The following is a 17,208-nucleotide window of genomic DNA, read 5'->3' on the forward strand; positions in this document are numbered from 1 at the left end:
GTCTCTGGGGTCTCAGCCACCTTAGTGACTTTACATTCAAGTCCCAAAGCCACAAAGATCCCACCTTGGATCAGGGGTTCCATTAAAAAGCACACCATTGCGCAAGTTCCACAAAAAATAACAAATAATAATAATAATTGAAAACCATCATTGAGGTATCGGGGTACAAAAACATTACATTGACCCATATTGCTTGGAACTCTATCTAGAGAGGGATTAACTAAAGAGGAATTGCAAAGTTTTTTTTGTTTTGTTTTCTTTTTTAGAAAAAGAGAATTTATATTAATAGAAATAAATAGAATACAAACAATATCGATTAGGTTCTAAGCCTCCTTCGCTCTTCTTCTTTGGGGCCGGCGTCCTTTCTGGTCCCGTTGCCGTCTAACAACCCCCACCTTTGTCTCCCTCCCTGCTCTTACTCCCAGTCTCGTGTATATCATCACTGTTGTTCCTCCTGTGGCGGTGTCCCAAGTCATAATTGCCACTGGTCGTGCCCACCTTTTACCCGTTTCTGCCTTGCGCCCCCGTGCGCTCTCGCTGATCCCCTTGCTCCACCACAGCATAACATCCCTCGCTTTGGCCATGCCCTACCCTCCAATATGTCCCCGGGCCTCCTTAATCGATCCACCCCTGGCGGTGGTACCTTGCGACTCTTCCGGCAATACCAATACTCCAACTGGAGTTGTTTCTCTCGGTCCTCCCCCTGCTTTGCTTGCCGTCGGTCATCTTGCCCTGTAGTGTCGGTCCTCAGGCCCTTCGGTCGCTATTCCTTTCCGCCCGTATCATGGTAACGCTTCGTCTCCATCATTCAAGCTATCGGTCCCCGTGCTCTGCCCTTGCGCGTCTCCGGGGGGCCGGTCCTTGGCCCTGGGTCTGACTCCAAACACCGGGAAGGCAGGGGTATGGCTGCATTCTCCTACCAATTGGCATAATGAGCAGTTGGTCATATTCTTCCCCTGGTTTCGGTCCTTGGTGGGGCCTCAGGCCTGCCCCCCCGTTTTGTTTTAAGCCAAATCACTTTCCAACCCACTTCTTACTTGCTTGGGCTCTTGCCCTTGGTGTCACCGCTGCTGTCCCCCCACGCGATATCTCTTATATTTCGGCACTTGTCAATCACGTCATTTACCTCTCCATTCCACATATCTGTCACTTATCGTTTACTCGTGGCTCCCGCCCCGCGGCCCACACCCGGGCTTGTGGCCCGTTCCCCTGTCAAACGTTGTTGGTGTCCTCTGCCTGTATCGAATCTTATGATATCGTGTCTCCTTCTTGGCCCGGGGCTCGCTCGGGGGACCAAATAGTGGGTTTGTTGTCCACATCCTCCTAGTTTAATGAAAAGAAATACAAATATGACTAATTGAGTCTGCACAACTGTCACAAAACACACAAGTAGATTCAAATGAGTTCTACTAAGACAAAATGAGCTTAACTGACATTCATGCATTCAAAATGCACCAAAAGAATAATTTGAAACTATAATGTATCTGCAATTTCCAAAAAGAACCTCCACCAATTAGAAAATTATTGAAAATATTATTTATTCTTGCATTAAGCAAACTCTTTCAAGCTAGTCTAGTTGTAAATTCCCATGAAATGACACTAAAGAAATCCAAGAATCAAACTCTTAGATAAAGTACTAGAAGATAGAATAGCAAGAAATGAGGGGGGGGGGGGGTGCAAAATCATATTGGATCTTCTTCCTACCATGTTTGCAACACAAGCTATCCTTTGGAAAAGATTGTAAATAACCGCACTAACTTTGTGATCTGTAAATTCCTAACCCATGGATCATGCCAGAAGAAGGTGGCAATGCTTGTCCCCACATGATGGAAGACTATCCTTGCAAGAGTAGGAATTGTACTGCATAAGCTATCCCATATCCATGAGCCACTTTTGACCATCATGTTAGAATTGAGGTGCGATGGAAATGTTTGGCTGTGAGAGTGGTGGATGTGTTTTTAGTAGAGTTGGTGATAGTCTCTTACTATCAAATATATTAAGACCAAGGAGATCTTAGGTTCAAACCTTTATACTTCTACACTTTTTCCCATCCCTTCCCAAGTTCCCATCCCAAAGACAACAAAAGTTGAGGGTGTAAATGAGTCGGCATATCAACTGTGACATGTTGCAAAATCTTTGGCTACTTCCACTTGTGTTATAAACTGAATCTATACGGATATAAACTTGTCTCAGAAACCTTGAAATTCAAAAGTGGAAAAAAAAAAAAAAACTCCTCTCTCACTCATTTATGGGAGTCCCTTGTTGAAGGGTTCCTTCTAACGCATGGGTGAAGAGATTCTCACACATGAGATCTCATAATCACTCTTGCATGAAGTTTTGGAATTTATACTCTTACCTTACATATTACATGAATCACATCCAACAACATAAAGTATTGGATCGATAGATGAAAAGATTCTTTCTTCTACATAGATGAAAGAACAATAAATGCAAACAAGTGAGGGCTAAAGAAAAAGAAGAAAAAGAAGAAAAAAAATCCTCCCACCTTGAACTTTTAATTGAAGTAGCTCTAGCACCAAAAGAAAAAAAAGATAAGAAATCTGAATTTATAGTCTTTTACAGCTTCCTAGAACTAAAAAAAGAAAGAATGTTTTCAATCCGTAAAATTTGTTTCCGTTAGCATCATTCTAAATTAATTAGAGAGTTTTGAGTTGCCATATTTAGAAGAAGCACCTATTTGCATTGTTGTCAGGAACCTTCTCCTCGTCTCATTAATAATATAATTTCCGTAGAGGTCATACTCACTTTGGTGAAGATCGTCATATTACGCTCAATCTAGATTCTATAAATATCTGCAAAGAAGCAAAATTTTCTTATTTGGTTCATCAGGTTATACTTTTCCAGGGAAATGTTGGGTGTACTAGTTAGCTTCCCTTCCAATGTGGCTAATGGCTCTCTCGTACCTATTTAGCTCCAAGATATGCTTTGATACGCTAGCCAACGAACTACATTAATGAAAGAGGTGATCTACTATCCTACTATATTACCTAGCGAAGCACATAGATAGTATTCAACAATTTAGATGTTCCGTGCATGTTCCACTAGTGATATCTTCAATTGCAAATGCAAAACTAGAAAGTGATTATTTGAGTGGGTGATCTTTATTAAAAATAATAATAATAAAATAAAAAAGATTATTTGAGTTGGTGACGATCTATCTTGTTTATATATGATCACATTGATTTTGATCCTTCATATTTGAATGCACACTTTTTTTTTTGACGGCCAAGAGAGAATATTTGAATCACAGCATTCAAAAGGTTGGGGAGTATAGGAGAAAAAGAAAAAAAAAAAAACGAATTGCAGATGAAATATTCTCTCTAGTTCGTCGATGGTTGGAAGAAATCTCGTACGGATTATGTATTTGTTTAAAAATATCTGTACGGATGAAACAATATGAGGATCCAAAACGGCAAGTTTCTATTCGCTAGAGATTTCTTTTGCGTTTGATGTATTTAGTTTCCTATAGCCGTCGCGGGTCTGACTCTTTCCGTCTCTGTCTCTTCCATTTTTATTCGTCTGCAATCAAAACCCTAGTTCTTCCTCTGCACACAGAAGGGGGTTTAAGCCTTACAATTCTTAGGGTTGAGTGGACTCGAGATTCAGTACTTAAAATGGAGAAAGATCCTTGGGTTCTTGAGGATTACAAAGCGGAACGAAGCGATCAGAGCTCAGATTGGGAATCTCAAGCTCATCAGCTATCAATTCCAACCCCTGGTTGGAATTCATGGTCACGCTCTTCGAATCAAACAGAGCCAACAGGGATGAAGAAGCCGGCGGAGATCACAATTGAAGATGTGGAAGAGGCTGATGATCGACAAATCTACTGTGTTACATTCTTTGGTGATCAAATCCGAACTACTCTCACTCGCATTGCCTCTGTCGTCGACGTTTGGATCGCCGACATTCAGCGCCTTCACCAGGAGAGAGTCGATCAGAAGGAGCTTCTCGTGGGTCTTGACATCGAATGGCGCCCGAGCTTCAGCCGCAGCGTTGAGCACACAGTCGCCATTTTGCAGCTCTGTGTCGAAGGCAATTGTTTGATATTTCAGCTTCTTTACGCCGATCGGATACCTAAATCGCTCGTCGATTTCCTCAGTAATCCGAGTTTCTCATTTGTTGGAGTTGGAATCCAGGGGGATGTGGAGAAGCTCTTGGTCGATCACGAATTGAATGTGGTAAACACTGTCGACCTTCGTACCTTGGCTGCGACGAAATTGAACATTCCTGATCTTCGCAATTCTGGGTTGAAAGAGCTGACAAGACAGGTTCTTGGGAAAGAAATTGGGAAGCCCAAGAAGGTGACGATGAGTAGATGGGATGCAGAGTGGCTCACCTATGATCAAGTTCAGTACGCTTCCCTTGATGCTTTCATTTCTTTTCAGATCGGGAAGAGCTTGATTCTTGGTGGAACTGTGAACTGAAACCTTGATCTGTCTCTGTTCGAACTTTCATGGTGATCTTCTGCTCTCTTTTTCAGATTTAGTTAGCTCATCCAGAGGATTATTAGAAATGAATAAATTTGTGACTCTAGAAACTAGATTATCTATCTGTAATCAGTAGGTTTGAAGCATATTGTTTAGATTTTGCGAAGATACATGTTGAAAGAATCAAGGCTTATAGATAGCGGAATCTTGATGAAATTGGATTTAATTTGTTGTTGTATGACTTGTTGGTCTTGTCAATTTCAACTCAACCAGGAGCTTGTAGTTGTGTTTAGTCAAAGTTCCAAGAACTATAATCGGATTGATGGATTCAGACTGGTTCTGGCCGAGTCAAATTCTGATTGTGGTTTATCTGGATTCTAGAGTGGTGGATCCATTTTGGGGTGTGGAGAAAACACCTAATGCCATGGCCTGATGCACTGCAACTTTGGTTAAGAGTGCATAAGCAATAAAACTTGAAATCGATCTCCATCTGGAAATCCTAGAAAATAGATCCTTAAGTGGTTGAGATTTCAATGGGATTAGATTTCGTTAGAATGTCATTCAAAATGCTTATAAATCTTCACACAAGATGTAAACCACATTGATTTTATGTCGTTTGGATGATCAAATGAAAGAAAAACCCAAGGATAGCTAATCACTTCTTGTTGGGATCTTCTACTTTTATAGGTATAGGATATATTATCTTCACAACTCATAATAAATTATATATATATATTATTTATTATTTTTTTATTTTTTTGGGTGGGGTGGGGGTTCACTTTTGATCGGTTTTATCAATGCGCTATAAATAGATCTTTCTCTCGAATATGTGGTGGAGATGTGTGAAGATAATACAATCTTTTACTCTCATTGTCACCGATAAAAATTTAGGCTCAATCACTTTCTAGCTTGATTTGTACTCGTGAATCTCAGTGTAAAATCAGCTAAAAGTGATTTTTTTTTTTTTGTAAACATTACTTCTATTCAAAGCGGGCAAGAGGGGAAGGTGTACATAGAGTTCCACCAACCACTGACTGGAAAGCGACCATTCTTTCGGACCCGAAACCAAAAGGGCTTGTAGTTGTATTTAGTCAAAGTTCCAAGAACTATAATCGGATTGATGGATTTAGACTGGTTCTGGCCAAGTCAAATTCTGATTGTGGTTTATCTGGATTCTAGAGTGGTAGATGGCCTTCTTGGCTAAGAGATCCGTTATTACATTAGAACTCATAGGAATGTAAGAAGGAAAACTATGCATACAACTATCAAGAAGATAAGAGATATCTTGCATCAATGGAGCTATACTCATCGGTGGTTGTACTTCTCCCTTGATATAGTTGATTAATTGCTTGCAATCCGTTTCAATAAGAATGGAATCATAACCACTTGCAATCGCCTCTAATAATCATGATCTGAAAGCCAAAACTTTGCCTTCTTCTGGCTGAATTATAATTCCCTGTAACGATGAAGCTCCAAGAGGATTACCGTTTGCATCTCTAATAATGATCCCCGCACCCCCCCCCTTTTTGTTTTTGCAATTCATGATGCATCTATGTTTACCTTCACGAAGTCTTGTGGAGGGGGTTGCCAACCTTGTTCCATCTCTTCATTGTTTCCCTCTGTCAAGATTAAGGATGGTTTGCATACCATCAGATTTTCTAAAAATTCTACAGCGCTCGCTAACAGCCATAGTGATAACTTCTATTGGTTTCCATTTTTTTCCTCCCACAATCCGATAATTCATAACTTTCCATAACCACCACGCCACAAAGGAGCTTAAACATTTAAATTTTTCTGCTTCATGATTTCCCAATTTACTAAATTCCTTCCACATTGTAATCCATTCCATGAGAGAATTGCAACAATCATTTGAAACTCTCAAAGACAAAGGGGAACCAAACCACACTCTTTTTGCAAACTGACAATGGAGGAGCACATGTGGAGTTGTTTCTTCTACCTGATCGCACTCCCCACATAGAGATTCCACACCAATTTTCTTTGCTTGTAGGTTGGTTCCTGGGGCCAGACATTCATTGCATGCCCTCCATATGAAATTTTTTATTTTTGGCAATGTCTTGCACCTCCAAGTCTCCTTCCAATGTTCTTCTTTCATTTCATCCCAACTGGGTATCTTAGATGATGATGGACTCCTCTTTTCCTCTGTAAGTTGCTGCTGCATTAAGATATTATATGCACTCTTAACAAAGAAGTTTCCATTGTTGTTACCTCCCCAAACTAATAGATCAGATGAAGGAAACAAAGCTAATTTAATACTTAAAATTGCATTTGCTTCCTCTTGAGAAAACCATCTAATAATTTCAGTGTTGTTCCATGATCTTGAATTTTGGTTGATCAAATCTGCCACTTTTGTCACCCCACACTCTCGAGGTCTTCTTGTTTGAATTTTGAAGTTCTTGAGGCCCGACACCCAAGGATCAGTCCATACATCAATTTGATCACCAAAGCCTATCTTCCATATCAGTCATTTTTTAAGAACTTCTCTTCCTTCTATTATGCTTGTCTATGCTCATGATGGGTTGTTTCCCAACCTTGCTTCAAGAAATGATGAGTTTGGGAAATATATTCTCTTGAGAAATTTTGGCATGGAACCCCTTAGGTGGGCCTTAAATTCTTGATGCCCCTTATATGGTTTAAATTGCATAATGCTCCCATTGATTAAGTTCAAATATTGCAAATCCCTCTTAATGGTCAAACCTTTTGACAATTAAGTTTGGGTTGTGAATTGTTCAATACCCTCTTAAATGTGTAAAGACCAAAATACCCCATCAATTAATTTTCATTCATTTTGCTCCCTTAGTGGGTGAAGGGATTCTCCTTTCAATTAATTTTCATTCATTTTGCTCCCTCGGTGGGTGAAGGGATTCTCCTTCACCCATCATATTCCTTCATCTCTCCAAAAACCCCACCAATGCCCCTCTCCTATTGGTGACCACTGAAATAACCTCCATTTTCCTCGTGGCTACCATTTTCCTTTTTTAGGCGAGGCTTCTGTAAATAATTGGATTGTCATGGATATCATAATTTCAGCAATGAAGATCTTTAAAGATTATATAAGACTCACACGTATATATATATGGGATATTAATATGCCTCAACAAGAGTCAAACTTACGACTTCTTCATTAAGAAGTGTTGGTCACACCATTAGAACAGCTCTGCGTTGGCATGACATGATAGGTATATTAAGATAGCCAATTTGTTGTTTGGCTGTCCTCCTCGACTTTATTTTTATCTTTTGGGAATAGATATGATATTGTACTTAGCCATGTAGCTTTTGTATTCTGCACTTTACACTAAGTATATATATAGATATGTTTGGTGGGCCGATATTGGGCAATCCATTCATTTTACCATCATGCACTTATTAGTCCACTCTGATACAGAATGAAATAAAGACAACGGTCAATGGAGTAGAGAATATTATGAGGTCATGCATCAGGGCAAAAGTTGTTCGTGGTTCCTTAACACATCGTCCACAGGGGCCTTTGACTTTGGAGAGAACACAAAACTAAAGAGTATAGCGAGAGTTGGTAGAGTAATGTGGATTTCTATAGGGTTAAAAGGATGCTAGATAACTTCGAGGGGTGGCTCAATTAGTAAAAGACCAATATTTCCACATAGGAGGTCAGAGTTCAAATCCCCTCGAGTTAGGGGCGAACCCCTTCTATATTAATTATATAATAAAAAACTCCCCTGATGATGTAGTTGTGGTGCACCCAAGCTGGTCGGATGAACCTCAGATCCAAAAAAAACAAAAAGATGCTAAATGGGTTAGCATCTCTAGAGATTTTTCCTTTTAATCACTTTTATTGGTTGTTGTTCGTTTGAATAGTCATTGGGGGTGTGGCAATTTGGGTTTCTATCAGTTCTTCCCCATTGAGTGATGTCCCAAATACCCAATGTTGCAAAGGAGAAGCTAAGCCCCAGCAATGCATAAACCATTGGAGGTGTTGATTTTACCAACCAAACAATTTGTTTTGGTAATGCAAGCTATGTTTCGTTAAAACAACAATTAGAAGTCATTTTAATTATATGTGATAGTCATGCAATTTTGGCGTGCATAAGATATTGCTATGAGTACAAATTAAGTTCAATATTATCTATATACACATTTTTTCCCCTTACTTTCCCTCACCTTCTCATTCTAAATGTAGGCTGTGAGAATAATATGAAAATGAGCTTTAATGATAAATTTTCAAATACAACTACTAAAACATTGGAGAAAACTAATTTTGTAAGTATTTGTTGAGCATAAAATTGTTAGATTATTTTTTATTTTCAAATCATAAAATTATTTTGAATCATAGGCCCTTTAGATATTTTTCATGTTTAAATCATAATTTTTTTTAATTATATTAAGTTTTACAAATAAAAAACACAATTTATATTTGGACGACATATACATAAGTATTTTTTTTTCAATGCTTAATAAATAAGGGAATAAATACAATACATGTGCCTCTTGTTCACTTGAATTAAGCACAACACATATGATTTTGTATGTCAGAAAGCCCATTCATGGAGTTTTAGTATATCTCATTACAGAGAATGTAGTCATATCAATAAACTTTGTCATTGTCTTGGTACAAGTACAAAGTACAAAGTAGATGAACACACACCCATTCTATAAATTCACCATATAAATTCTCAAATATTTGTTAGTCTTCATTTTCCCTTATATCTAGTACTATTCGAGACTTTTTAGGGTGTGGGGGGGGAGAAAATTGGGGGAAAACAAGAAGAAATTATTTAAAAAAAAAAAAAAGGGAGGTGGGGGGGGGGGGGGGGAGGAGAAAAAAAAAAAAAAAAAAACACCCCCCCCCCCCACCCACAAACACCACCCAAAAAATATTTTTTTGGGAAAAAAAATACCTCCCCCCCACCCCCCAACATCTATTTTTAAAAAATAAACCCCCAAAAAATTGAAAAAGTAGGAAATATCAACCCTTAAATATTTACACCCCCCCCCCCCAACCCCCCACCCCCTATTTTTTAAAATATACCCCCCAAAATTTGAAAACCCTAGATTTTTAAAACCCCCGGCCTCATGAAATCTATAGATTTTAATATATGATGTACATTATTTTTTGAGATGTAAACTGATGAAAATCGACTCGGATATGGTAATATCTGAATTCGTATTCAATTATTAAATACATTATCCAAATTCAAATCCAATATCTATTGATGTGTAAATTTATAATTAAATTTGAATTCATTTAATTAATCAGATTTTAAGATAATATCTGATCCAAATTCAAAGTAATCGGGTAATTAGATAAAAATACTCGAACATAGTTAAAATATTCGAATATAGTTAAAAAATCTAGTTGAATCAATGAGGTGCACTTGCATGACTATGTTGGTCCAGTCTTGGTTCTCCTAGTCATGTGAGCACTACAGTTGGTCTTTATATACTTTTTAGACTCTGTGCAATGTACACTAAGACTCAGATGTTAAATGTGTTTGTGATCATCAAAACCTTAAGAGGGTCCTTGGGTCATTTTGCTAACAATCTCCTCCGCTCACCACATATGATTCAATTGAGAGACCTTGAATGAGGTTGAACAGGAGGGCGATGAGATCTAAAATAAAGGGGGAAAAAGAAAAGAAAAGAATAGCATTCAAAGCTGTTATATGTAATGTTAATACTTAGATTATGAGTAACATTATATGGGCAATTGGTTATGGTCTTGCTTGATAGTATTTTGTCTATGATTTTTATATGCAGATGACCAGGTAATGGTCGAAGTGGACAATGCTACAATATGCATGGAGGATCGCCTAAGAGCATTAGGAGTTCTCACCAAGGAACTTAGTTTCGCCCGGATTTAAATAGAATAATTTTTAGGAAATAATTCAAATTTACCACATATTTGCATTAGATTAGGATAGGTATCAAATTTACCAAAATTATTGAGTAAAAAAAAATTCGCCCCTATAGAAATTTTCGCCCCTAAATTTTTTGAGTATTTTTACTCAATAATTTTGGTAAATTTGATACATATCCTAATTTGATGCAAATATGTGGTAAATTTGAATTATTTCCTAAAAATTATTCTATTTAAATTCTCTTACCTAGCCACATTTAATATGTTACCTTGTGAGGCCTACATCATTAGGACATAAATTATTTCATGTATACATTCTTCCCTAATCACATTTGGCATGTTGACTTTGATAATTTTCGCCCACCAGTTTCGGGGATATTTTTTTGTCATTTTGAGCCCTAATTTGATGCAAATACGTGGTAAATTTAAATTATTTCTTAGTAAATATTTCCATTTAAATCTCCTGCCTAGCCACATTTAACGTGTTACCTTCTAAGGCCTAAATCATTCGGACATAATTGGAATGATTAATCGACGATTCTATTACAAAATCTCTTCATAATTTAAATTGTTTCCATAAATTATTTCATGTATATACTCTTCCCTAACCACATTTGGCATGTTGACTTTTGAGGACTAGATCACTAGAATATAGTTGGTAAGATCATGGAACAAAATGTCGCCGACATTTTGCGATTTGTCGGAGAAAATTCGTTGAGTCGCTAGAGGGCGACACGAAACCCATGTACGAACGACATATCCAAAAGTCGCCGAAAATTCGGGCATCGCTATATCGCCGACTGAAGCACATATCGCGGCCTTTTCCGGCGAGTAGTTCCATGCTCCGGGGCTGCCGCCCTTCTCTCTTTTAACCCCAAACCCTCGGCGGGAAGGAACCCCAAATTGGTTCCCGTCTTCTTCTTGTTTTTTTCGCTTTCGGCGGTTCGTGATGGTATATTCTTCTACCCATGTCGTCTTTTGCATCTCCCATTCGGCATCTTCGATCTCCATGTGGACTTTTCCATCACCCTTTGCTTTGTGGTTTCTGTTTCCGATCCTGTTCTGGTGGTGGTTTTCTTTCCACATCTAAGCCCGCGGGAATTCACTCATTCATTCAATCCGCTTTTTTTGGTTCGGCTTTTGTTCCTCCCGTTGTGTTTGGTGCTGAGGCAGGTGTTTCGCGGGATTCCTTTTCGGTTGGATCGAGGATGTTTCGGTTCCTTTGGGTGTTTCGTTGTCCTCGGGGTCTCGGGTTGCTCCCGCCATCTCTCGCGGGGCCCTGCTCCGTCGGGGGGGTCTCGGTCCGGTGTCAAAATCATCTCCGGCTCTCTCTCTCATCTGCGGGTCTCTCCACGATCTCTTTCTTTTGCCTCGTTGCGCTCTCGCGCCTCTCTCTTCTCTCTCTTGCTGCAAACCTTGCTCCAAATCATCTCGGTCTCCCCCTGTCTTCTCTCTCCCCCGCAAACCGAGCGCCCATTTGTTTCTTTCCCTTTATGTCCGCTTGGCTGTTGCTTGGGCGACCCGACTTTTCGCTCGCTTTGGGTAAGATTGCTCATTAATCTTGAAGATTTTGTTATAAAATTTTTTCCTATTTATAAGTCATTCTATGTAAATTATCCTCCTAATTACATTTAGCACATTAACTTTTGAGTCTTGAATCATTGTGATAAAATTGGTAAGATTGTGATAGAATCGTGAGAGAAATCGCCTAAAAAGTGTAATAAATATTATAAAAATCACACACACAAAAATTTAAAAAATGAATTTTTCCAAAATATCGCAAAATATCGCGATATATCGCCGATTTCTCGGCGATATCTAGTAAATATCGTTTCGCCCCCTGGTTTCGTTTCACCGGGGGCGAAACTCGCCATTTCGGCGAAATTTGCCGAAATTAAGTTCCATGGTTTTTTTTTCTTCTTTTCCCATGGTTCTCAGTTCTCACTAGTGAGGAAGATCTTCCTAGAGATACTAGGTTTAATTATGCTCACTTGCAAGCTCAGAGGTCTGTCCTCTAGTAATTGGGAAAGTAACTCTTCTAGAAAATAGAAATGCACTCCACATGATTATGACACTTTCTAATATTAGTTATTCAATGCACGTAGTTTTGTTTTGGGTATCTATTACTAACCTTCTCTGTCTTCCCTTCAGATTAGGGCATTTGTCTTGTCTATGACTTCAGCTGATGAATACAAGTTGCTGGAGCATTTGATCTCAATGTGGGAATTAATGTTCAATATGCTCTCTCTTTCTGATGGGGTAGCTATGTATATGGGCATTGTTACTAATTTACTTTTGGTAGAAACCCAATGACAGATTCTCATCCCTCAGTGCACACAAACTCACACACACAAGCCGAGCATTCTGTTACACAAAACAATATTCAGAAAATAGGTCCATTTGTGTCCCACAACTTCCATAGGTTCAACTTCATAATTGATAACTCCCTCTGCCTATGTTTCTAACCTTTTGTAAACTTTGGTAATAAGGGCCCTATTTATCTCTTACAGTTCTGTACTGTTATACATTAGAAAAATATGTGAAAAGAAGTATTGATCATGGGACTCCTCTCCATTAAAAGAAAAAAAAGAATGACTTACTATACAATTCGTATGCTTCTGACATGAATAATGTTGTCCAGACAGTACCATACCATATGACTTCTCACTGATCTCTTTATAGGAAGTCTTTAGAAACCCATGCATTGGAGTATATATTATTTTAAGAGCAAATTGCACAAGCATTCCAAAATAGATGTTAAAAAACACTGACATCTCACTTTATGTTTGAAAAATACGAGTCCTATTACATTAGAATGGTTAACTATATAATCTTAAAGACTATTATACCCTTAAAAAAATTTTTATTTGACACTCAAGGACTTCAAAATATCAAATTTACAAAGATGAACCTGTTCAAGAATGACAAAGTGTGGCCGTAACTAGGTGGTGATGGAGGCGAGGCAACAAACAGTGGTTCGCCGGCCCTTCTACGGAGCCAGTCGACAATCTTGCCAAAGACCAAATCAACATTCTCCTGAGGTTCACCAACGATCTGATGCAAAATGTTGGAGCCAGTCAATTGATCTCGCCTATCCTCCTTGCCGTGAACAATCAGCAGCAGCAGATCCACCTCCTCAAACCTCTCTTGCAGTTCACTCAAAAGTTCCTTAGCCATCGCTGCTGGAGGTCTTCCCGGGGTTTACCTAAGAAATGCCATTGCTAATTTTCTCTTCCACTACTCTTTAAAAGACAACTCCATGATGATTCCTTAGGTAGGCACAACCTGTTTGTCTCATCTGTTAGATAAAGCCTCAGAGATCTAGCGTTTACATGTAAAATTTCTTTAGTATAAAACAACTTAAAATTTCTATTTGATTCATAAAAGTTGTTTTAATTCTATTTCATTACCTGTCAAGAGGTATATAGCAGAGAAATTTTGTTCAGAGCTGCTACTACCGCTGTTTAGAAAACCCTTCTCGCCCACCTTTCCTTGTTTGTTGTGAGAGCTTCCATTTTTATCATATAAGTCAAGCAGGCTTTACCTCAGCGGCCATGGAGGCATCTTGTTGCTCACTGCACTCATAGATCCATTTAGTACGTCGCCTGATCATGGCCACAAGGTGTTTGTGTTTTTGACTCTGAGATAGATGACTACTGTTTCAAACTCTCACGATACTGATCAAATCACATTTCAGATTTGGATTAGGGTATTTGGGAATTAAAAATATATAAACAGTGAGTTAACGGTGTTTGCAAACGGATTGGACTAAAGTGTTTAATGAAAACCTAATACTGGGGTCTCTTTGTTTCTCAAACATAAAGTGGGGTTTTTTTTTTTAGGCCTTCATTTTGGGGTACCTGTACAATTTGCTCTTATTTTAAAAACTAAATTTAAGATTATGACTAAAACACTGGCGTTCTTCAACAGGTCAGGCAATGAAAAGTATGTTCTCCCATGGATTAATAGTATATTGGTGATGCTATGTCATATTGCAGAACAAGGAAATGGTTGATTCCTGATACAAGGCAAAGCTCTATAATGTAAGCGCAAGACTATTCTCCACCAAAAATAAAATTTCTAAGTTGTCATTTATCATTTCTATTTAACACACCATGTATGGAACAATATATTTTTTAAAGAATAAATAAATTGTTTGGAAAACATAAATTCTTGATTCCTCTTTTTCTTTCTAGTAATGTTTTCAAAGCTATTTGGTATATTTTTGTGATTGATGGAAGCATTGATTTGTTAAGCAAAGCCAATCGGAAAATGTACTACCACTAAAAAAAGCTGATCACCATATGTAAGCTTTACATGAAAATTGTTCTTTTCTAATTTTCCTTCCAAGTTTATTAGTCTGGAGAAAGAAATGTCCTAAGATAATCAGAATTGATTTATGGTTCTTGTAGCTACACTGTTGTGTGTGGTTAGTGAAGAGTGCCTGTGGATGGTAACACTATGAAAAAGAATGAAGAATGAGAAGATAGTGGTGGGATAAAGCAGAGCCAGTGAAGAACATAGCAAAGAGTTAACATGTTGCCTTCACTTGGCCTGTTGTGCTCTCATGTCACTTAAATAAAAATTTTCATAGTTATTTTCTGAATAATTGATGGTATTTAGTGTGAAAAGACCAGGGTTTAGGCATATATGGATTAAGCTAGCTTGGGATTGTTGGAGCTTGATCTTGAGTTGATTGAGTGATCCTCCCCTGTCCCCCAGGGAACTTAATCTCATCAACCCTGGCTATCCCTTTATTAAGTCCATTAAGTGAATTAAGTGAATGCAAAGAAATGTTTAAAATTGTGACCTTTATTAAAATGCTAATCGCGTGAGGCATTTTAAGAGCATATCATTCCTTTTTGTATTTCTTCCTTGTAATTTGAACTACTTTGTTTGTACAATATGCATGATTTTTTTAGCAAAAATTGTAGGGATACCCCAAGATAATTGACAAAAAGCATAGATATCCCAAAACTATGCCAAAATGGCAATGACCCCCTTATTCGTTAGAAACGTTAATAGTTAAAGGAAATGACGAGTATACCCTTAGTTGTCTTATTCTATGTCTTGTCTTATGGTAAAAAATTACGAATTTAGGAAAGAGGAATTCATGGAGTAAGAAATAAGATGAAATTTAGGATTTAATTTTTTTTAAGAGCAACATTGTAAAGTCACAAGAGAGTAAGGGTAATATATGAATTTGCTAACCGGAGTGTACCATTGTGAACATTTAAGAGGCATTTTGGGGTGTCTCTGCCAAGTTGATATATTTTGGGGATGTCTTTGGTTTTTGCTAATTCATTTGGGGTGTTTCTAAATTTTTTTATTTATTTATTAGAATTCCTTTAAACACAATGATTTTCAATTTATCTATTTTTAAAGAATAAGCTTGATATTCTGGAGGCAATTGAAATGTAAGTAATTTATAAGAAAAAAATCTCAGTGGATTAAGAAGGGTTGGTGAGTCAAGTGACATAAAATTTTTTTATTTCTAATTCAATCATAACAATATAACTAAATTAGACTATTTGTTTTTAATGAGTTTGAATGATTATTTTTCAATTACAAAGGTAGAAGACGAGAACCGAAGGATCAAAGGAGGTCGTGGTCGTGGAAGATCTAACAATGTTGAAGAAACACTCATGGAGGCCTTACATAATGAAGAAACTGTGTTTCAAAATATTCAAGACCAGGCCCTTTGTAATCAAGAAACTGGAAACCAGGCCCTTCGTAATCAAGAAAAAGGATTTCAAAATAGTCAAGAATATCAAATTTAAACTTAAGTCATGTGAAGATGTGAAAGTGATAAGAATCTGAAGTCTCAAGAGAATATCAACTTTCAACTAAAGTCATAAAGTCATGAGATGATGTGAAAGTAATTAAATTCTCGTATTCCAAAAATCAAAAGAATCTTTGTTATGTTCCCTTTAATATTTTATTTTATTCGACCATATACTTACTCATTAAAGTACCTCTTTTGATATTAATGTAGTCTGGACCATCCAAATCTCAAATATCAATTTAATCTTAGAAAAGGATGGATGTTTTTCTATTTTTTTTTAAATATATTGAGGGGGGGAGGTGGCAGGTGGAGGTGGTGGTGGAGGTGGTGGTGGGTGGCGCTGTAGGGTTTACCTCCTTGAGGGTAATGTTGAAAAAACATTTATAGAGGATTATTCAGGTCTTCGTAATCAACAAACGAGGCTTCATAGTCAAGACCTCCTAGAGGGCAAAGGTGAATAAACACTTACAGAGCATTATACGGCTTTCATAGTCAAGGCAAGATGAGCGATCTTGTTAATCCAGACGAATCTGGATCAGCTCCCCCGACAGCGAGCACTTTGTATTTCCCGACGGGTTCCGGCCACAAAAAACAGTGGGGCCTACGGTGAAAATTACTTTTTGAAAAAAAACAAAAATAAAGTTTAAAATTTCATCCGTGGGTCGGAAACCGTCGGGGAGCACTCTATGCTACCCGGACGGGGTGAGGATCCAGATTCCAACCAGGGGTGGATGTAGATGCACCTATTAGTGAGGAGGGGTAGTGAAGGGGTGCATATAGAGCAGGTGGCAAGCTTCACAGCCTCCATGTCAATGCACCTGCTTATTCGGATCAGGTTAAGACAAAGTCATTCTATCAAGCATCACCAGACATTCTTTTTGGGATTCCCCACATATTTCAAGGCATATATAGATAAACATTGGATGGTTAAAGTGTTCTCTGTTAATTAATTTTGGGAAGTGGCATACTGGTTTTTGGTTCAGTGATTGAAGAACTCACCTGTACCTGTAACTTCTTTTTTGGTTTAGGGGAGAGAACTTCGTATGGTTCGTATATAGAGACGTGGTCAAGGAGTAACCTAGGGAGGGTCAAGGTTTAAAGTATCGGTATCGAGTATCATATCG

At 38.0% G+C, this 17,208-nt stretch overlaps 1 protein-coding gene across 1 annotated transcript; it reads left to right on the plus strand.

The window, feature by feature from the left end:
- Window positions 1–3,350: 3,350 nt before the first annotated feature.
- LOC149019589 (3'-5' exonuclease-like) lies at window positions 3,351–4,986 on the plus strand. The gene has a single exon (XM_089151064.1). The coding sequence runs from the start codon at window positions 3,471–3,473 to the stop codon at window positions 4,443–4,445; it is 975 nt and encodes a 324-aa protein (XP_089007190.1). The 5' UTR covers window positions 3,351–3,470; the 3' UTR covers window positions 4,446–4,986.
- The last annotated feature ends 12,222 nt before the right edge of the window (window positions 4,987–17,208 follow it).

Source organism: Hakea prostrata, chromosome 4 (genome assembly GCF_041222555.1).
Source record: "Hakea prostrata isolate BN-2017 chromosome 4, UWA_Hpros_2, whole genome shotgun sequence".
In the NCBI taxonomy this organism is placed as follows: Eukaryota; Viridiplantae; Streptophyta; class Magnoliopsida; order Proteales; family Proteaceae; genus Hakea; species Hakea prostrata.